Consider the following 24,011-nt stretch of genomic DNA (forward strand, 5'->3'; position numbering starts at 1 on the left):
AGGTCTTTGTGACGTTATGAACAGATTGGATGGAAAATGAACGTTATGATGGGTAATTTTTAACGGCGAAAATCATTATCTCGGCTGCTATTTGTGGTGTGGTCCATTTGATATTTGGATATTATTCAATTTTTGGATGGTATTTTAAGATGATCTCAAGAAATGGATAGATGGCGTGGATATAATAAATACATCATTGTGGGGCCCATGTAACTTTGATCTCCTTTGAACCGTTCGTAGGAGCGTCAGCGCTCATCTTCACACGACACGTACCTACACCAGCTACACCAGCCAATCCGCTTCCGTTCAAATCATGGTTCACAATTCAGATGAATAATGAACCAAAATTACTGTATATGTGCTTGGTTATCTGACCATTGGATTGGCGAACATTTATTGGACGATTAAAAATAAAAAATCTAACGGTTCAATTTCAACAAAAAAGTGACGATGAATCAGAGGTTAGGATTGTTCAACCAATCTGATTTATGGACCGTGACTTGGGCGCCTGCATATCAAGTGTCATACGATGGCTGAGTATCATATGTTAACTTGATCCAAGCGTCTGGGGAGTGGGATTGAGCGTCCTGTGTTGGGGGGAGAGAGTGAGAGAGGGAGAGAAATGGATTTGCAGAAATTGAAGGATTTGCTGGAGGGCGCAGGGGAGGAGAGTGTCCCAGCAACCGTTGATGAACTTCCCGCCAGATTCTACGATCGATTCATCATGCATGGCATCCACGTCGATCTCATCGAACCCGGTCGGGTACTCTGCTCTCTCAGAGTCCCACCCCGTTTCCTGGTATTTTCATTCTTTTCTTCTTCTTCCTTTTTCATCTTTTTCTGTTGTAGCTGCTTTTCTTCTTCGTTGTGGGTTTTTCTGTGGATGTCTACATCCACCCCGAACGATTTGTACACACCCATTTTCAATTGAGGCTGGTTCTGATACGAAGATTTCTAGGTTAAAGATTAACGTACAACTTGCTTTGTGGGGCCCATTGCATTTTTTTTTAAAGACATCCAATCCGTCCATCATGTGAAGCCCTTCCTTTTCTCCTTGGCTTCCAAAAATCAGGTCAGTCCAAGACTCAGGTGGGCAACACTTGTAAACTCATGCCTAAACCCTGTAAAATCACGTGTTGTGGCGCACGTTAGTTCTGGGATGGCCTGGATTTGTGGGTGTCTATCCATCCTGGATGGATGCATCTTCTGAATGGATTTCGATGGAATATACAGAATACATTATCCTCACAAACAATAAGGAAGGCTTTTAATGGTGGAGGTTGTAATCCTAACTGTTTTCTTTGGTGCGGTCCACCTGAGTTTTTGATTTGCCTGAATTTTAGGAGCCAAATGGAAAAATATGAGGCGCAAACAATGGATGGATTGGATGTCATTAAAACGTCATGGTGGCCCCTGCATGTTGATTTGTACTTTAAGATTAAAGTAGAAATATTTGTGGTGGATCCATCCTCTTTACCATTTTGGGAATTGGAATAGCACAACTTTAATTACCCCTATTCTTTTCTTTAAGTTGTAGATTTGAGATTATAATCTTCTTCTTCTTCTTCTTTTTAATATAACATGTAGAACACTGGTAACTTTCTGCATGGCGGGGCGACGGCGTCTCTGATCGATTTGGTGGGATCGGCAGCGATTTTCACTGTTGGAGCCCCAACATCTGGCGTGTCCTTAGAAATCAATGTCTCTTACTTGGATGCTGCCTTTCTCGATGTGGGTCTCTCTCTCTCTCTCTCTCTCTCTCTCTCTCTCTCTCTCTCTCTCTCTCTCTTCTTTCAATTAGTTTGTTTTAATACTGTCTTGAATTGTGTTTTGTTTTGGATTGCTATTTGAAGCTTCTTATCCTTTGTTTGTATTGGATTTCGAGGACATTGGTTGCATTGTGTTAGGATCGAGTAATTTCCTCAATTGGATCTGTCCTCTTTTTTTTCTTTTTTCTTTTTTGCTTCTAAGTCTTTCCTTTTCTGATACGAGTACGACTTCTTTAGGTGGTGTTTGGATGCCCAAGTGGATTGAATTCGAAACATTCATTTTAACTTGAATTGAATTACAATGATGTTCACTCAGTAGTCACATTGAAGATGTATCCTGTGAGTTGCAGACTTGCAGTTATGTTTCTTTCAAGTGCAACTTAATCTTATAAATAATGTGAGTGTATTTTGGACCTCCATCTCTCAATATGGATACTAACAAAGGTTACTATGGTTTTATACGTGTAACCTAAGTGACCAACACCCCTTATGTTTTCCATTCCCAACCACTCGATCCTGTTTATGGGTAATTTTCAATTAGGATTGCCATTGTACTGACTCGAAAGTATGGCTCTATACTACTATTTCTGAATAAGTTGCAATGTCAATGAATATTTAGAATGTAGAGATTTATACTTTGATTTTTGCAATATCCCATGTAGTGAATATTGGGACAAATCTTGATCTCAGTCTTTGCAACCAAGATTGGGCAGAGTGGGGTTGGGATTAAGGGACCGAAGAAGGACCATTTGATGGTTGTTCATGGACTTTTATGAAGAAAAAAGGACTTAGTAATCTGTAGACTGGGGAATATAAGTTGGGTTTGAGGTTACAATTGAAGACTGGAAGGAAGACAAGGAGACGGTTGGGATTTTGTTGGTTGCAGTTAACATATAGGGGTGGTATGGGTGTAGGGCTGACAGTAATGTGCCCCTTCCAGGATACGGATCCTCTGGTTGTTGGAAAAGCCTTATGGTTATGGAAAATGCAGTCTGGAGACGGATAGCGGTGGAGATAGGCAATGGCAGAGATACTAGTTTTTGGTGCAACAGGCGGTGCAGGGAAGTTGAACTGTATATTGAATTTCCTTGTCTCTATTCATTGGTGGTTCGCAATGATGCAAAAATTAGTGGACTAATTTGAAGCAGTGAGTATGATTAATTGGAATCTAGTGCTCAGAATAGATTTCACGAAAGCGGAAGAGTTGGAAAAGTCGTCTGTCATCAATTGTGATTGATATGGAGGATTTTCTCCTTTGGAGATGGGATCCATCCAAAAAATTTAGTTAAGTCATTGGCCAAAAGATTGATTCTTGAGAGTGCATTGGTAGCCCTGACAGGCTGGGTTGGAAATCTAAGGCCCCTCCCAGGGCCATCGTATTTGTATGGCTAGCTGGGTGCGACCGCATCTTAACTATGACCATTAACATGATCATAGTTAATGGGTTCTGCTTATGCTTGAGGAACACTGAAGATGTGAACCATCTCCCTATGCTCGAGGGTGCCGCTTATGCTGTTTCTCACAATCAGTGTGGATGTGGATGCTGAGGCAGTTCCAGGAGGTATGCGTCATGCCAAACGCAATCCAACAACTGTTCGATGCTTGGAGTGTTCGTGTAGAAGGTGCAAATCCATGTGGCAAATTTGCTTCTTTGCAGTCCTGTGGGTGATATAGAGACAGTGAAACAATCACACCTATGAGGGTCTTTGCTTGTCAGTTTCTTTCATGATCCCTATATTAAACATCTTGTTTTCTCATGGGCAGAAGTGGTGGGTTTGCCGCCTCCATATTGTGTTGAGGAAGGCCCCTCCTTTGGTCGGCTTGTTTGTATGCTTGTATGCTTTGGCCTCTCGGCCTTTTATTTCTAACAAAAAATCCTTATTGCTGATCAAGACAATATAGGGGTGAAAATTGTGTTTTAGGGACTGCAGGTTACCGAATATGTTTGTGGGCTGTATGTAGGATGCAGTTGATGATTAGGTGCTGTGAATGGAATTTAGGTTTGGTAAGTTGGTTTAATGTAGGCTATGTCTGAGGATTGGGGACTATATGTGTGGCATGGCCACATAGGGTATGTAAGATGGAATAGGAGATGGGGTTAACATTATGGTTTGGACATTTTAGGGTTTTAAGGTGTGTGGACGGGCTAATCTGGGGTTTTAGGATTTATGGTTTGGCTCATTTGTGGATTTAAGGTTTTGGGGTTCAGAAAATTGGGGATTTTGGTAAAAGTGGGGGAATTGGGGTTAGTGAACTGAGAAATTTGGGGAAGTCTAAAGTTAGGATTTGGAGATTTTTGGCATTTGGAAAATTAGGTATTTTGGGTTTGGGAAGAATTCTTGTTTTGGCAAAATTGGTTTTGGGGAAACTGAACAATCTAGGGCTTCAGATTTAGGTATTTTGGGAAATTGGAAAACTAGACTTTTGGGGATGCAGAAAATTGGAAAGAAGGAAAAGAGCATACTTTCTAGGGTCCTTCTTGCTCTGGTACCAAAATTGATGCAGCAATTCGAAATATTTGGACATAAATTCTGTATCCTGAATGTATGTATCTATGAAAAGCTAAAAAATCCTTCAATATTGCTGCACAATCGAAAAACACCAAAGTAATGGACTGTGTAAGTATATACCATTACCAGTGGTCTGTTCAACTAAAAAGAAAGGATAGAAGCAACTAATGCTTGATAAAATTAGAGCAACTAGTGCTAGATCAATACATGCTCAAGAAACCTCAAAACAAAAATTTCCACTCATTGTAGTCCATCTTGTTCATGCTTATGGCTATTTATTTATAGTCTTTGAATGAAGAACCTCTAAATAATGTAAAAAGCCAATGTCAGATTAGTTAAATAATTAATGCAAAAACCAAGAATGAATCCTTTTGGTCCATGTAACCAATCAAATCCCTGTCCAAACTTTATAAAGAAGTATTCACCAAAAAAAAAAAAAAAGAAAGAAAAAAAGAAAAAAGAAAAGAAAAAGGAAATCCAATGTTAGGTTCAAAAGCTACTGGAAATATCACATACACTGACCGTATGGGCCCCCCTATACAGCCATATGGAGTATTATAGCTGATTGCATAGGAAGCTCAAAATAGGTAACCAGCTGTTGTATAGGATCATTTAGAGCCTTTTTAGTAACATTTATTGCAACTAGAGATCCCTTTTCCAATTAAGTTTCTATGTACCAACCGTAGGATCATGGTATTCAACTGTAGAGAACAAAAAATGCCATATGGTTGTCTATAAAAATTAGATAGGGCAACGGGATGATAAATAGAGATATCTAACATTGCTAGGAATCCAATTAGAACTCAAATACCTTATATACCAGTAAGGAGCCTGCACACCATTTGTATAACTATACCTTCTTTTTTTTTTAATTTTTATTTTTTAAAAATTATTTATTTATTATTATTTTATATTATACTGCAGTTGCTTATACAAGCCTCTATTTGAACAAATGACTGGACATGGACCAACCGTCCACTCTATCACTTTTTTTTGGACCATCCAGTTGGACGTGGGCCCCATAGCCCGATCAGATGACTTTTTCTTGTTAATCTTCAATTGACCAACCAATGGGACCTATCTAGGATCCATCTTGATAGATGTGTGGCCTGGAAGCATCAAGCTGGTTCTGGATGATGCACAGTTATCTTTTTAATGAATAAGATCCTTGATTAATTAGTCTATGTTCAATTTGATCTAACAATCTACAGAGCCTGTTAACATTAAGTACAATAACAGAAAATGTGCAACTATGTAAATGAGGAAGATTGTATTTTGTAATGGATATGCAACAGGTATGCATATGTAGCAACTCCAAAAGCACGTCAATTGATGTGCGATTTGTGATTCAAATAAATTGAGCATGTATGAGAATTTAATTGTACCAGTGACCATGCATGAATGCATGAACTTGTACATGCATCAGTATGATAAAAATAAGTTTATGAAAATTACCATTTTAGAGGGGTGGGTGCTTAATCAGGTATTTGGCTAATGTTTAGTATCATTATTATAAGTATTACACACACACACGATTAATACAATGTTAATCTTGCCGATAAAAAAAAATCATGTTGATCTCATTTCTCATAGTTTATGTTAACTGTAAAAATCCTCAAGATATCTGATTTTTTCCAAACAAACTATTGATTTTTTAGAATCCCTAAATGATCCTCCGAAGGAGTGACTGTCAACAGATGCCATCTTCTTCATAGTTCCAGATTTCCTCTTTTTCATTCTTCTTTCTTTAATCCCAATGTTGCATACATGTTCTATCAGTGATGTTCTTCTGTTCAGTTAACTCAAAAAATCCATTTACTTACAATCAGCCTTTCAGTTCTTTAGTCCACCATTATAATATGAGAGAAAAGACTAACAAGGACAATATACATTAGACAGTGTTTGTTGCTCATATGGATTAGTATTTGCTTCAAATTGTTGTTCCTAAGCTGTCTTGTAGGACGCATTTGCTTCAGTTAAGCAACTGGTTATATCTCCGGACTTAATATTTTCAAGTGCTAACAAAAGCACTTGCAGTGGTCGGTGGTATCCTAAAACATATTGAGGCTGTCATGCCACACAAGCACATAAATAGGAAAATGTGAACTAGGTGAACAGAAACTGCTCGAACAACTCGAAGCTGCACATGAAATGGGATCCAGCTCCTATTTGGGCCTTTCTCCTTTTTGATGGTTGAAGTCATATTCTGAATTTTAAAAGCATTTGCAAGTTTCAGATTTTAGGATGCAGGTGTTATGAGTCATGACCTTTACTTTAGAGAACTCCAAGCCCTGTGCAAAACAGAATATTGTGCAACTATCTCAAGTCTCAACCTAATCCAAGGAAAAAATTGAAAAGGTAAAGTAATATGAGCTGTTGAAATTATATATTAAAAAGGACACATAAATGCTTGATCTGACATTCCTCCACTAATAACAAAATGAATAAGCCATTTCCAACATATTGGATGGAAAAAATTTGCATGAAGGATTTCTTATTGTTTCAATTATGAATCCTACTAATAGGCTGATCCAATCATCAGGTGGGCCACATGGGAATTTAATAATTTTTGGGTTGCATACATTGTTTTCTATTCTCAAGATAACCTAAGAAGTATGAAAACAGACAGTATAATCATGTACAATTGGATGGCTAAGACAGAAAACAATAATTGTTCATCATTTATGTGAACATGTTCTTTGTTTAGATGCTAGGATTGCCTGATAAGGCAATTTTTGGTTCGAGGCCAATCAAGATGGAGTCAACTGAACGTATGGTTTGGATCTCGTCCATGTATTTACAAAAAAACAAAAAAAACAAAAACAAAAAAACATGGGGGCATGGTAAGGGTCATTGGATAAGCTCCTTAATAAAGTAGCTTAGGGGAGCATGATTCTGTATTCAAAGGAGAGCTACATGTGGAAGCATTGAGGTTGTAATTTAATCATCTGAAGATAATATGAAACAAAATCATTATAGATTTGACTCCAATTCAATGTGAGTCATTACAAGGGTCGTGCTCATATAGAAACACCAGCAGTCAATTCACTAGCAAAAGTAAGATTTAAGATTTGAGAGAACCATTCTCTCTTATAGTGAGGAAGAGTTAACAATGCATTTACAAGAAGAGGTCCCATGGGGTATGTTGTTCGCTAATGACATAGTTTTGATTGACGCGACGAGGAAGGCCATAAACACAAAGCTAGAACTATGTAGGTGTGCTTCAAAATCTAAATGTTTTAAAAGTAGTTGGACAAGTATATGGAATGCAATTTTTGTAATGGTGGGAGTGCAAATGAGGAATTAGTTAAGATTGCTGACCAAGTACCCCAAAATGACCATTTTCAATATTTCAAGTCAACAATTAATGAGAGTGAAGAGATTGAAAAGGATATTGCTCATAGCAAGGTATTATGTAACGGTAATAGTGGCTATAATGACCACCATTGTTGCCTTTACGAAACAGCCGTTACGGTCCCTTGTAACGGCTGTTACGATCTCTTTTTTCTTTTTTGAAAAAAAAAAAACCCCTCGAAAAACCTATATATGCCCCATAAAGGACTGTTATGGCCTTTACGTGGGGTGTAATTGGTCGTTACGGGGGCTGTAATGGAGGTTACTGGTCATTTTTTCTATAACAGCCCTTACGGCCATTACAACCTTGTAACATATAATGGTTGCCACCGTTACCTTTACATAACGGCCTTTACAACCCTGCAACACCTGTAATGGAACACCATGGCTCATAGAATTCAAGCTAGGTGGAATACTGAAGATGTGCCTTTGGAGTTTTATGTGGTTGTAGCATACCCTATTCAAACCGAAGGGGAAATTTTTTGGGGTAGCTATAAGACCAACCCTGCTTTATGAGATAAAATGTTGGGCAGTTAAGGAACAACATCTCAATAGGATGAGTGTAGCTAAAATGGGGAATGTTGAGATGGATGAATGGCAAGACGAGGAAGGATAGTATTAGAAATGAATGCATTTGAGGGAACTTCGGAGTAGCACCAATAAGATGAAGAGAAGTAGACTTTCAAATGGTTTGGCCATGTGCAATGGAGACCAAGAATTATGTTGGTTTGGACTAGGTACAAATTGAAGGCTCTAAAAGCATTAGGAGAATGCCCAAAAGGTGTGGGTTGAGGTAGTAAGAAAAGACTTGACGACCTATGGTTTAACTACATATATGAATGGTGGGACATGATTCATGTACCCCACCCTAGTTAGTTGGGATGTGGCTTAGACAATGATGATGCTCTCTTATAGTCATCATTCTTTGACTTTTACCCCACCCTAGTTAGTTGGGATATGGCTTAGACAATGATGATGCTCTCTTACAGTCATCATTCTTTGACTTTTGAAGAAATTATCAACTTACATGATTTTTTCTGAATAACTCATGAATTATTGAACAATTTATAATTATTCTTGATTCGCAACTTATGTGCAATAATATCCAAATTATTCATGAACCTTGTATGAGTATTTCAATATTTTGAAAAATACAAAAAAATAAAAATAAAAAAAATCTAACGAAGAATAATTTTGTACAAATTATTCAATATTCTGAAGAATATAAAAAAATAAAATCAAACAAAATAAATTTTACTTTGAAAGGTAAAGTTTTAATTAATTTATTTTTAGTGACAATTTCCAAATTTTATGCAAAACAAATACTTATTTTATCCACGTGCCTTCACAGCAAATCGGATGCGGGTCCCATAGCATCGACTCGAGCCCACCAGCGGATCTCTCCATCTCTTTGGAATTCTATCCTTCCTCCCCGCACTACGTCTTCGACCACTACTTCGCACTCTCAACACAACATCCGCCTTCTCAGCCGCATGACAGCAGAATCCTCCCCAACAATTTCGAAAGCCCTCTCTCCCCTCACCTTCCCTGTAGTGACTCGAGGGGAGAAGATTCGGAGAATGATATGTCTAATTATTGCTTATCTGAACCCTCGTCTCACCTGCCTTCTCCCTGCTCTATCCCCGATCCTTCAGTGGATTCATTAGACTTAGGTCCTATTACGCTTTTCCAGGAGAACCCCCGGGTGAAGTGATCTTCGCAGAGCCTCTTCAGATTTGCATGGATCTACAACAGCAATTCCAAATCGCCAAAGACGCCTAGATATCGGATGATGACAGAGAGGAACTGTAAGGGAAGATGTCCAATAAGCACTAGATCAGAGAGGTTGTCACCCACGTGGGAAGAAAGTTGGGTCTCTCCTTCGGGGATAGGATGGAGGACTATGTGGCTCTGTTTCAATGTATCGAACACAGAGGGCGGCCCCTCTCAGAACCCAGAACTTCATTGAAGCAAACTCCGCGTTCCGACAGCAGTTGTCAGGTCCAACATCTGAATTCAAGCTCTACGATGAAATCAACCTCCAAATCGAAGCATAGGAGGCGGGGCAATTGGGGCAGTAAGGTTGTCTCATGAAGATTGTCTCATGGAATGTCAGGGGGGTTGGCTCCAAACAAAAAAGAAGCCTCATTAATGCCTCCATCTCTAGGAAGAATCCGGACATCCTTTGCTTCCAGGAAACTAAAGTCCCCGCTTTCTCAGATTGCCTCCTTGCTTCTTTGTGGAGGGCTCCGGACGCGAAATGGTTTGCCCTCGATGCGTCGGGGACGTCTGGGGGCATCCTGGTTGGGTGGAAATCTTCTAGCTGGGATCTTTTGTCCTCATCGATTGGCTCCTTATCCATTTCTGTTCTCCTCCAAGCTAAGTCATCTTCTTTTCAATGTCTTATCTCTGTTGTGTATGGCCCTTCTATTGATTCCGGTAGACCTGAACTCTGGGATGAGCTAACTTCTGTTAGACATTCCTTCTCAGGTCCTTATTGCGTTGTGGGGGACTTCAATGTCACTAGATTTCTGGAAGATCATTCTAGAAGCAGAAGAGTTTCTCTTGCCATGAGTCGTTTTTTTGATTGGATTCAAGCCCTTGAGCTTATCGATCTTCCTCTGAATGGGGCCAAATTCACCTGGACGAATGGTAGAAGGGACCCCATCCAATCTAGTCTGGACAGGTCCCTCATCTCCCCAGACTGGATAGAGGCTTTCCCTTCTGTCATCCAAATTGCTCTCCCGAGGACAACGTCAGATCATTGCCCACTGCTGCTTCTTATGGAAGACGACAATTGGGGACCGAAACCTTTTAGATTCAATTCCTCTTGGCTCAAAGTTGAAGGCCTCAACCAGAAAATCTCAAAATGGTGGATGGGTTTCGAAGTGGATGGTTTCGCCGGTTACAGATTGCTTTGCAAGCTTAAACTCCTCAAGCTGAAGCTTAAGGTGTGGTTTCAGGAGGCGAATCGTATTAGAGTAGCTGAGTTTGAGGCGATTCTTTCTGAGCTCTCTCGTATTGATATGGAAATAGAAGACAACTATCCCTCAGCCGATGTTTTGGGCAGGCGCATCCAAATCATTCAGGCGCTTTATTCGAAAGCTCTGGAAGATGAGGTCGCTTGGAAAATAAAATCCAGAGCCAGGTGGATTTCTGAGGGCGATAAAAATACCAAATATTTTCACAGCATTGCGAACATGCGCGCCTGAGCCAAGGCAATCGTCAGTATAAATGTTAATGGTGAATGTATTGAAGACAAACAGCTAGTGGCTGACCTTGCAATCAGCCATTTCAAAGCCCTCCTCTCCTCTGATGATTGGACCAGACCACACCTCGACAATACTCTGTTTAACAGACTTGAGGCGGCTGATGCTGATCTTCTTGAAGTAGATTTCTCCGAAGATGAAATTAAAGCTGTTATCGCCTCCCTGGGAGGTGACAAAGCCTCGGGCCCTGACGGCTTCCCCATTTCCTTTTTCCAAACTTTCTGGGACTTGATCAGCCAGGATATGATGATGTTTTTCCAGGAATTCCACCGCAGAGGCAGATTGTCGAAAGGGATGGGCACTACTTTTATCACTCTGATTCATAAGGTGTCTGGTGCCTTTTCTTTCTCTGACTTCAGATCTATTAGCCTTACAAAATTCTTGCCAAAGTCTTTTCTACCATCTTTCTAATGTGATAGGAAAACTGATTTCCCCTAACTAGAATGCTTTTATTAAAGGCCGCCAGATAACAGACTACTTGTTGATTGCTAATGAAATTCTCCACTCGTGCCAGCATGCTGATAAGGAAGGTATTCTGTGTAAGCTGGACATAGCCAAAGCCTACGATCATGTTGACTGGGGTTTTCTCCAGTACTTGCTTACTCGTATGGGCTTCGGTACCAAGTGGAGGAAGTGGATTGACGCTTGTATTGGTTCGGCCCATTTCTCGGTTATGCTGAATGGCTCTCCAAAGGGTTACTTCAAAAGTTCGAGAGGTCTGCGCCAGGGAGACCCTCTGTCTCCTCTCCTATTTCTTATCATAGGTGAAGCTCTCTCCAGAATGTTATCTAAGGGTCAGGAGGAAGGTATCCTCAATGGTATTGTTATGCCAGGCATTGACAAGCCCACCACTCACATTCAATTTGTAGACGATACACTCATCTTCTTCGAAGCATCTGAATATTTCATTTCTAACCTGCGAACAACTCTTTTCTGTTTTGAGGCGGTTTCCGGCCTTCGCATTAACCTCTTAAAGTCCAAACTTCTCGGGATTAATGTCAGCTTTGATAGACTCCAACGCTTCGCGGACTGTATCGGGTGTTCAACACCCCCCCCCCAAAAAAATAAAAAATGATGTCGGATTCTATTATTTCTAGATTCCAGAAATTTCTTACCAGATGGAAATGCCGGTACCTGTCCTTGGGAGGTCGCCTCACCCCCATTAACGCGGCCGTAGGCAATTTGCCGATATACTTTATGTCGCTCTTCAGATGTCTGACGACGATTCTCAAGACCATCGACAACATCAGAAGAAATTTCCTCTGGTTTGGGAGGGAGAACCAGAGCAACATCCACCTCCTTGAGTGGAATGATGTTTGCAAGTTTTTCCGTGAAGGTGGGGCAAATGTCAAAAATCTGAAAAGAATGAACTCTGCGCTTTTAGGTAAATGGACTTGGAGACTTGGCACAGAACCTACAATGATGTGGTCCTCCATCATAAAAGTAAAATACAGATGCTCCTCTGGGGGCTGGTGGTCTAAGGATTCCACAGCGTATCACGCGTCCCACATCTGGAAAGGTATCCTAAAGTGTAAACAGGCAGTCTTAAATAATATTAGCTTCGATCTGGGAAGTGGGGCTGCTATCTTTTTGGGAAGATATTTGGTTAGGTGATTCCAAGCTAAAGGATCGGTTTCCTAACATCCACAGATTGGCCCCTATCAAGAATATACCCATTGCAGATTGCTACTCTATTACTAACGCTAAAATTGTTTGGGATATTAGAAGCATTAGAAATCTCAGAGATAGTGAGATTGCTGAGTACGTGGATCTTCTCGATTGTATTTCCAAGTCTATGCCGCTGATTTCCGAGCCTGATAGGATCATATGGAAGATAGACAAATCTGGTCGTTTCATGACCCGATCCCTATATTCCTTCTTATCCTCCCCATCTTCTCTCCCGATCTCTGCCTCACCTTTCATTTGGAAATATCCCCCCCCCCCTAAAATTATCTGTTTTGCTTGGCTGGCGGACCGCAATAGAATTCTTATCATCGACAATATCAGGAAAAGAGGCATGCAGCTGGTCAGTGTTTGCCTATGTTGCATGCAAGATGCGGATTCAGTAGATCATCTCCTGGTGCATTGCTCCTATATTCACCAGATTTGGAACAACTTCAACCTGCGATTCAACCTTTCCTGTTGTGCCCCCGCCTCAGCCCATAGCTTCCTTGCGTCTTGGCACGGCTGGAAGCTCAGTAAACCCAGAAGGATTATTTGGAGAATGGCTATCTTGGCTATCTGGTGGTCGGTTTGGTCAGAAAGAAATGACAGATGTTTTAATGATAGGTGCTCCCCCGCCTCTGTGACTAGAGCTAGAGCCAAAAGGCTAGTGATTGAATGGGCGGCCACTGTAAAAAACTTGAAAGGATATGATCTCCGCTTTCTAGGATGCTAGTTTCCTTTTCTTTCAGTCCTGCTATCTCAGCAGTTCTGTTTGTTTTTTTTTTTTTTCCCGCTTGTTTTTCCCTCTTTTTAATACATTTTAGCTCGTTGCCTTAAAAAAAAAAAAAACAAATACTTATTTTTTCTCATTTCCAATTGGGATTAATTGCCAAATTATTCCAGATCCCTCCTTTGTAACATTAGTTAGTGTATAAAGGAGAAATTGTCTCACTTCAAACTTATTGTTTACATCAATTTTGATTTGTATTGATTTTCATAGACAATCATAAACATCGCCAAATACGCATAAAGAGAGAATTATGCTAAAAAGCCTTTTATGATTGATTTGGGGTTTGATAATACATTTTGGGTTGTGGTCTGGCACATGCCTTTAATTAATTTATAGAGAATGACCCTTGATTCTAAGACAAACTCAGGAAAGTGTAACGATCTTGAATATATAATGAGAAAATAATTCCAGGAATTAAGCAGTTCTACGTGGATGCTGCACTCGACACATATTTGTTCGAAGGCGGCTTTTCCCTCATAATGCCTAGGGCATTGCATGAACCATCCATATTCCAGTGCAAAGTGCTCATGTGATCGCCATTTCACAATGTGTTAGTTTGATGTGTTAAACTTCAAGACAATGAGCATAGAGTTGTATCTTTGAAAATGAACATGTTACTATATAAGGTGTGGATGGGACTACGCCATTGCATTGTAGAATATATTTTCAACTCATGGTGTTATTGAGAGAGTTGCCTGAACATCATGGGTACATTATTGGAAGGTGTTATTCCCCATACTGATACAGGATACATGATAAGTTGCCACAATCATAGGTTGAAGGCCACGTGCAGAACATTGTTTAGGAGATGAATTTCCAAAAGCTGCTTCACCCATCATGGTCACCTTGTTGCACCATGAATTGGTAAAGAGTCTTGAAAGAGGTGCAATATATAGTGTGGCATGAGGAGCGAGCCTCTAGAGTAAGGTTTTCCATATCCATTACGATACTCCCGTAAAGGCCGATACGTATGAGTAATGGCCATGACTATTACACGATACGAGGGTGAAATGGGGCAGTCGGTTTTTTGGGACCGTATCGGCCGTTATGGTGGCCGTAAAGGCCATTAAAACGATCACTTTATTTTTTTCTATTTAAATTCAAATTTCTCTTCTTCTTCTTCTTCTTCTTCCTTTTTTTTTTTTCACGTTTACATCATTCTACAATAGATTTCGACCACTCTTACTATAGTTTTTAAGATTACAACTGTAGATTGAAGTGATTTAAGCAAATAGAAGCTCCGAGGGGTTTTTTTATTTTCAAAAAATTGAAAAAGCAATATTTATGCCCTTCTTTTTTTCTTTTTCCAGATTTCTAGTTTTAATGCTTGATTGTGGTGTAAACATTAGAGATATATAATCATGTTCGCAAATTCACTAAACAACCCAATATAACATTCTCACCAAAGAGTGGACCGTTACAAAACCATAAACATGTTCAAAACAAAAAATGAATATATATTTGGAATATTTACATTATTTTGGATTTTCTAGATATTTTTTTCAGAATTTTTGGGGCAATATAAAATTTTCAACCGTTATGACCTCTATAACAGTCGTTACGACCCCGTATCCTCTGTTACGGCCGATAACCATATCGGTAATGGTGGTGACCGTTATGGCAACCGTTATCGATATGGAATAACTTGCTCTGGAGCAAGGTGTTCTGCATCCGTTATGATATGCCCATAAAGGCCGATACGTATAGGTAACGGCCATGACCGTTATGCGATACGGGGGTGAAAAGGGACAGTTAGTTTTTTGACACCATATTAGTCGTTAAGGTGGCCATAAAGGCCGTTACAGGGCATAACAACCGTTACTCCTGTAACGGTCTAAAAACGATCACTTTTTTTTTTTTTTTTTTTCTATTTAAATTCATTTTTCTCATTCCAAAAACTCTCCTATATCATTTTACAACAAATTTCGACCACTCTTAATATAGCTTTTAAGATTAAAACTGTGGATTGAAGTGATTTGAGCGAATAGAATCTCCGAGGGCCTTTTTTTCAAAAAAATGAAAAAGCAGTATTTATGCCTTCTTCTGATTTCTAGTTCTAATTCTTGATTGTGATGTGTAAACATTAGAGACATAATCATATTAAACAATTCACTAGACAACCTGATACAACACTCTCACCAAAGAGTGGACCATTACACTACCATAAACATGTTCAAAACAAAAAATAAATATATATTTGAAATATTTACATTATTCTTAATTTTCTAGATATTTTTTCAGAATTTTTCGGGCAAAAGAAAATTTTCAACTGTTATGGGGGTCGTAATGGTCGTTACGCCCCCGTATCGGCTATTATGGCTGATACCTGTATTAGTAATGGTGGTGACCGTTACAGCCACCGTTACCGTTACGGAATACCTTGCTTTGGAGTGTACCGTGGTGCTCGAGGCCCAATGCGTGTCTACTGGTTGGTTGTCATGGTCGTGCCCAACAATCCTTTGAGATCGACAAGTTCAGCCAGTCAATCTCCATTCGGACATGAAGGTGCAGCTGAGGAAGATGATTAAAGGCACCTCCTACTTGAACGCAGACGTGTAGGAGGGTTTGCTGGTTTAAATCAGTCAAGTCTCACCAGTGTGCGGATGTGCAGTTGAGGAGACAGATAGAAAAGAAAGGCAAGAACTTAGAGAAACTTTCAAAGATCTGAGAGGAGAACTCCGGAAGCAAAGGATGCAAAGTACTGAATGAGACCTCTCTTGGGGCATTTATAGGCAAAATCTAGGGTTCAGAGGACGTGAGTCATGCTCCTATTGGCCAACCAGTTCTGGGTCACAATTGTTCTACACCCAAAGCAGGCACGAATACATGTCAGAAGCCCATTGGTGTGTCCACATCGAACGCTCGAAATACCATTGCACGTCCTTGCTAGCAACAAAGAAGACCAAGTGCATCCGCGCCAGCGGCCTAGCAGCCCTTGTGTTCAATGTGGCAACAATCATTACATGCGGCACGTACACAGCAGCGCCTTAGTAGCCCTCTTATCCACGCCCAAGGAATCATTTTTAGCCGGGGCCACCAAAGCTTGAGTCCATTCTTCTACAAAGCAACATATCAAAGCAAGCCTATGCCTGAGGGTAAATGTATGTGCCACGGCCCTTTAAACTTTTTCCTCTTTTCTATCTCAAGTTGTCAACACAATTACAAGCAGATGAAACTTGGGAAAAAATAGACATTTTTCTCTTTATCTTACAATTAAGAGAACCTTAGGGACTCTCAGATTTTCTTTCTAGCAGAAAAGATATCTTTGGATAGATATTACTCAAACATCTTTACCTCCAGATATGACAAGAGATTCGATCAGAGAAAACTATGTCCATCTCATTTCCACCTTGCTAACACAAGTAGAGAACCAGAAGTTTCAGAGTCGTTCCAAAGAGAAAAAAACCCTCCTTAGACTTGAATATGTACTAACGTGAACAAAGAAGCATTTTGCCCTTAAGAACAAGTCCCTCGCCTAAGCCAAACTGACAAGTTGTTAAGCTCAAGATTACCCACCACTAGCAATTTGAGTGGTAGATTTTCACAAGTTGATGTCTTTTAAGGTTCTATAAAGATTTATAAATTAAAAAAAAAAAGAAAAGAAAAAAGAAAAAAAAAGAATGCTCTATAGAGATAGAACATTACTATCAAATTATGCCTAAAGCAAGTTGTGGAAAGTGACATATTGGGATGAAATGTATTGGCTAATTGATACAAAACCTCTTGAGCATGTTTAATATACTGAGAATTTTGCTAGCTTGGGTTGTGAACCTGGCTAGATATTGGTGCTTGTGAGCCCACCAAGCCAATTGTCCTGATCAAAATAGACATGCTATATGAATAGTGGAGGTGCTAGAATGGATGACCAGCCATCTCTAGCTGGCCTAAGGCATAAATATCTTTCCTTGTGAATTGTGATACCTCTTGAGTCCAATAATTAGATATATGATGATAGGATGTTGGAAATTGGTTCTTGGGCTCACCAATCTGGACTGTGCAATTGATAGGCCATAACTTCTATTGATGATATCCTAAACATCTTCACCAAGATTGGCTGTCCTAGTACTCTTATCAAAAGGATCCTTGATTATATGTTTGGAATAATCTTAAACTGCTCAATTTTTGGAGCTATGGGCCTTCCAAAATTTGCATTATGGAAATTGATACGGAAAGAAAGCTTAGGGACATCTGGAAACCAAATGGAAAAAAAAAAGCCTAGGGGAATTGGGAAATTGTCCTTTCTATTTTTATTTTTATTTTTTTTCCGTCGCATATGCTTACTGTTACATTGCCTGATGAATCTCACATGCCTCACTATGTATGTGTACAGTGTTCGAAGTATCGGTATCGCTACAAGTTTCGCTGGCCAGGGATACAGAAACAATATCGATATCGCTAATAATATAGCTGATAACCGGAAATGCTGGGAAACATGGGAAAAACGGTGGGATTTTTAGCGAAACTTCAGGAGATGTTAAAATGTACATATTTGCATATTTATAAATAAAAAACTTGCAAAAAGAATGTATACATAACAAGTTTCCATTTAATGGGGCTTAAAAGCATGTATTGTTGTAAGAAATCAGTTCAACAAGCCTATTTAACCATCTAACCTTCGACCCAAACATTCATCGATGTTGCAAAATATTAACAACACATGATATTTCACCAAGAAATCATCAACAATTGTAAAGAATATGAAAGATTGTTATCTCAATATCGCGCATGTTGCAATATCGATAATATCAAGATATTATTAATAATATCAATGACAAATTGAACACTACAGACAATTGTGTGCCCATGATAAAAAAAATTGAAATTAAAATTTTTTTTTCTAATAAACAAACTTATGATGATATCAGTACGTTTTGGCGATATTATTGAAATATTTTCAATACACTTATGATACAAGCATTACCTAGAATTTACATAGTCAAAAATATTGGCAATATTGCTACATTGACAATACAAGCGACACCTAGAATTTACATAGTTGAAAATATTGACTATTACATTAGCGATATTGATACGTTGGCGATACTTAGCGATACATTGCTAATACCTGGAATTTCTGATATTACCAGCGTTATCGGTATCGCTGAGCTAGAGATAAAGATAATATCAAAGATATTTTGATAATATTGGAGATAATTCGAACACTTTATGTGTATGGGTAAGCCTCATTCAAAAACTGAAATTGCTAATTTCTGTTTGTAAAATTTCCATTTAAAATCTCTATTAAATTGTGTTAAAACATGTTGTCAATTATAACCTTATATAAATCATGGTCCCACAATTTGGATGGTTTGGATTCGAGGGATTCATCTGGTGGATCCATTATGGATGGACATGGTGTAAAATAAGAATAGCAGGTTCATACTAAATCTTTTGATAAATGGTCTTGCATGCATTATAAATATGAACGTTTGGCTATTTATGTCTTTATCTTACCTATGGAAGGTTAGGGTCATCTTACTTGAGGAGAGTGTTGGGGCAGGGTCCATGCATGTTGGGGCTGAACAGTCTGTATCACTGATCAATTAGCCCCTCTCGTACAAGCCAACAATCTGAGCATACCAAGTACTATAACTTACGCAGGTGCATAAGGTCTGTGCCTTTCATCTGTTTGGCCTTATTGTGAATAATCAAAGCTCATGGATGATCCTATACACCAAGTGGAGGACTAGTGAGGATTATGAATGAGTGGTGAGGAAAAAATCAAACAACCCCCCACCCCCCAAAAACAAAAAAAGAAAAAGAAAAAGAAAAAAAGGTTCAACAAACGGTCGAGGTTCGATGTGCAAAAAAATACATTGATCAGCATCCCGTCTCGTTTGTTGCACGTGTAAATGTCACATGGCTGTCTATATTTATTACCTTAGCCCTACTTTAACTTATTAAGTTTAATTAATTTCTGCCATTATATGATTTAGCTATGTAAGACGTATCCAAGTTTGGCAGTTGTACCCTCGTTACAATTTCTCTAAGTCATGATATGATACCCTTCTTAAGAGTGTGATTGGATTTAGGTTTGAATTTCATTCCGACAATCATTCTTATAAAGTATGTGTAAATTCCTTGACGTTTATGGATGGTTTGTTCTGATCTTAACAGCATTTTGATGCTATGGTGTCTTGTCGACCTTGGGATAGTGCTATTCAAGTTTTTAACTAACTATAAAGCAGATTAAAACACTACCTATAAAGCAACGTCAAGTTCAAAGAATACCAGCATGCATTTACTACTATGTATCATGTATATGGGAAATGCTAACGTCCCTATCTTCATGGGGACGTTAGCAACATCCTAAAAGCTTTTAATTGACATATGGCTTGGCCAATCATTGGTCTGGACAGTCCACTCAATCATACCATCTGGGGCAACCTATGGTAAAACATTCGTTCTGATCAGATGATCCTAAACCTTTGCATGTGGGCCATTACGTTACCACCATTCATTTTTTATGAGCCATAGATCAAATGGTTTACATCATCAACCTGAAGTGTTTTGTTGGGATCATAATTAATACATTGTGGTATGTGTTGAATAGATGTTTCAAGATGATGATTGGACTTATTTCATTTCTCCGCTTGATCTTGGCTATCCTTTTTTTCTTTTTCTTTTTTTTTTTCTTTTTTTTTTTGGCTCTTGGTCATGTGGTTAGGACCATCAATTGGCATGATGTTTTCACCATAGGTTTCCCCCAATAGTATGATTCAATGGACTGTCTGAGGATGTGCCATGCACCACTTAAAAGCTTTGAGGATGTTTATTGTCCCCATTAGGATGGGGGCATTAGCATTCTATATTGTCACAGGCCTCCATCTATTCAAGAGCTCCATAAGCCTTGGTTCACATTCATTACCCTCACAACACTTCACACTCTTCCTTCAAGTCAACCATCCAAACTAAGGGACCATTTGGGATGGAAGGATGCCATTGTATTTCCTCTCTTTCTCTTGACATTGCATCTATTGCTCTTTTGCCAAATTGCGGGTCCTGCATTATTCTGATAACTTGGGGAGAACAAGTGCGGTGAAAAAAATATCCCATGCACGGCTGAATATTTATTTCTTCTAATATTTTGAGGGTTGTCAATTCCTTAGGTGTTCCCCCTTTTCTAAAACGCCTTCCAAGGCCCAAAAGCTCATATTCTCATTTAAGGAACCCTTCAAGAACGTCTTGGTCATACATGTATCCTCACATCTCAGCCACAGAATCCATGCACTTGTAGTAAGTCCAGGCATTCCATCTCTTTAGGTTAGTGCAATCCTTAAGAACTTACTGCATATCCCCTATGATCTCTATGCTCCATTAGAGCCACATGTCATCCATGTAACAAGCCGTAGTGAAATCAACATCTCTAACCTAAACTAGCACTTCTAGCCTATCACTAAAGACCGCTAGCTTCGTAGAACCCATAAATAAAATAATCATGCAAAGTTCAGAAATATCCAAAAAAAAAGTCAATATAAAGAATGAAGGTTGAAGTTGAGTTGGAGAGGGACAGCACCATCTCTCAAGTGGCCTGAGAAATGCAACTTCATCCTCAGATGGTTAGCCATGAGTTTCTAAGGCATTTTTAGGAGGGTGACTTTGCCTACTCTCTCACTCTTGCCCAATTTCCTTAGAAGCCCCATCATTTGAGCAGGACAAGGCGCACTAATTAAGACCACATCAATTCCACAAAGAACTCAGAGCTTCTAGCTGCAATACCACTATGTACTTTATGCTTCATGTCCCTACTATTTTTCTTCATGCTGCTTCTGTTTTTAAGCATCCTCGTGGTATTTTATGCCAAATTCTTCACTTTATCATTTCCAAAAAGCTAAAGTAATTACTTTGTTTTCCTTTGGTTAGGAAGGTACTTGCATCTTCATCCCTCATCTTCACAGCCCTATTCAATATCTTGGTTCCTTGATTGAATTCTACAAATTTACATCTAGACTTTCTTACCTTCCCTTTTCTTTTTCTTTGAAGAATAGGTTACTGATGACCACCAATCAAACTTCTCTTTTAATCGCTCACAGTGCTTATTTGGTTGCCAATGCTCGTTCCATGGGTTTTTCTTCAATTGGCTTAGTGAATGGAGGAACCATTGAGTCTTGCATGTATGCTGTGTTCTGAAGCTCCCAAAGCCCCACAACTAGAGCCCTTTGTTCCCTTTGTTCAATGATCTAAGCTGTGGATCTTGTGGGCCTCATGGTGGATTGGGGACACGCCAAAAGTTTCCCAAATTGGAAGACCCTGCTCATTCAATATTTTGGCCTTTCTCTTCATTGAATGTGGACCATCACTGTTTTTCCCCAACTGTATATTTTTATGTGACCGAATGAAGGTATCTTCCAATATGCAGGATCTTTGGGGATTCTCGATCCAGATCCACAATGGGGCCTGTGGATCAATGTTTTGGAATTGGATCATTGAACCATGAAACCCAACCCCATACACACTTGGACACCTTGGGCACATTAACAGGCTGAGATGCAAGACCCAATAGTTGCTCTACAAAACTTCCTGCTGAACTGTTATATGATTATCCTTTTTGTCGAGGGTGAGATGTGAATTGGGTCATTTGCTGAGTTGATTGATTGTGTTTTCAGTTTCGGGTTCTAAGCATCGGCCTTTGGATTTAGATGTACAGGATTTCTTCAATTATGAATTTTATTTATTAATTGGGGGTTTTTGTTGTGAAATCTTAGTTATGATCTCAATGAAAGCAGTCCGAAGTGGTCTTTCTTAGGGCATATTTGGATGTTGAGTCTTGGATAGAATGTATAGAGTCTCCAGGTTTGGTGTTTTGTTCTCCTCACCATTCAACCTTGTTCTTGCTTTTCTTTTCTTTTGGTGTAGATTTCTTGTCTATGCCTTGTAATAAAAAGTTACCCTTCAATTTTTATTTTTAGTTTTTAAAAACACACTAATAATTTGTTGGTTTCAGGAAGAAATAGAGATTGAGGCAAAAGTTTTGCGGGTGGGAAGGGCAGTTGGAGTTGTTAGTGTCGAGCTGAGGAAGAAGAAGACTGGAAAGATTATTGCTCAGGGACGCCATACCAAGTACCTGGCTGCATCCAGTAAATTGTGAAGGAGCCTGCTGTTTTCCTTCTGTAATTGCTTGAAAGGAAAGAACTTGTTCTTGTAACTGACATTATTCTGCCAATATTAGAGGTGGGTAGTTTTTGGTTTAACTCTTGTTTGTGGTGTATTTTAGGGTGTGTAAAAAAGAAAAGAAAAGAAAATTTTAACCAGAAGATGCTTGGCAGGCTAGATGAAAGTGCTGCTCAATTGCTGGTTTTATTTTGAATAACTATAGCCAATTTGTATTTTCTCTACTTTGCATGTTTCAAGAACTCTAAAACTCAGTCAACTTGGGTCGATTTGAAAGACTCAGACAAGTCTTTAATTGACTCGATTCGACTTGATATATTAATTAATTTATTAATTTTTGCGATTATTATAGGTAGGTGTATAAGGCTAAACTGCATCATCATCTAAACCTTATTAAAAGTAACTGGGGTCAGCTACATGAATCCTGGTTCGCCATGTCACAATTCCCCCATCTTTAGAATTTCATATTATTTGGATTAATGATTGAAGTTATGGCATAAGTTTAACACCAGCTGCCAAAACCCGATGGAAACAATGGTATGAAACTGGAAAAAAGGACCAGCACAGTCGATTTTGGCGGAGGAGTTAGGTGGGATGGCAACAAAGGACTTTATACAGCCTGCATTGCATTTCACATTCTGCATAAGCTTCTCAAAGTGCACCAGCGAGTAGGTATCCAAATGCAGAAGCTGAACTGGGGTTCGGCGCAGAACGATTTTTCAGAGGGAAAAATCCCTTTTGAGGGTACGTCTAACCGGATCCTTGGGAAAAAACAAAAAAGACAAGCCTGCATGCCTGGTATCTTCTAATGGGTAGACTTTCACTGCTATTTTAGAAATGGCAGTGACTCTTTAACTGTACCCAGAGTAGTTGACCATGGGGCCCACCTCGATGTAGGCATTATATGTGATTCGTTTTTTCAGTTTATTTTAGGGCATGGTCTCAAAAAATGAAGCAGATACAAATCTCAGATGGACCACACAATGGGGATTGAAGTCCCACCGTTAAAAGCTTCTTGAGGGCGACAAAAGTTTCAGAGCAAGCTAAATTTTGTGTTTTCCCTTTGTCCAGGTCTCCATGACCTTACGAAAAATAAACATCACAGTGGACCCTAGGAAAATTTTAATGGTGGGTGTTCGATAACCAGTGTTTCCTGTGGTGTGGTCCACCTGAGATTTGTATCTGCTTCATTTTTGGGATCATGCCCTAAAATAAGCTTCCACAATGGATGGATGGCATGGATATAAAATGCATACAACGATGTGGGCCCCCACAGTCAGGGTTGCACCCACCTGGCAGGATCCTGGGCTCAGCTACCCTGCGTTCAAAATCCATGGGCTGGGTGGGGATTGGCCCTAGTCCCCTAAGCCCTGGCCATAATTAGACTAAAAAGGCCTTGAAGGTTCCGTAATGAAGAGAATGAAATGATTAAAGATTTGAAAATGTAAGAATCTAAGATTATTTTTTATTATTATTATTTTTTAATATAGTATTTCTTTCATATGTGATGTTCCCATCATACAAGGTTTTGACTACAAAACAT

At 39.2% G+C, this 24,011-nt stretch overlaps 1 protein-coding gene across 1 annotated transcript; it reads left to right on the plus strand.

Moving 5' to 3' along the window:
* Window positions 1-556: 556 nt before the first annotated feature.
* LOC131237430 (uncharacterized) lies at window positions 557-22,767 on the plus strand. The gene is made up of 3 exons (XM_058235176.1): window positions 557-799; window positions 1,588-1,731; window positions 22,302-22,767. The coding sequence occupies exons 1-3, from the start codon at window positions 623-625 to the stop codon at window positions 22,443-22,445; spliced, it is 465 nt and encodes a 154-aa protein (XP_058091159.1). The 5' UTR covers window positions 557-622; the 3' UTR covers window positions 22,446-22,767.
* Window positions 22,768-24,011: the final 1,244 nt, after the last annotated feature.

Source organism: Magnolia sinica, chromosome 2, assembly GCF_029962835.1.
Source record: "Magnolia sinica isolate HGM2019 chromosome 2, MsV1, whole genome shotgun sequence".
NCBI lineage: Eukaryota > Viridiplantae > Streptophyta > Magnoliopsida > Magnoliales > Magnoliaceae > Magnolia > Magnolia sinica.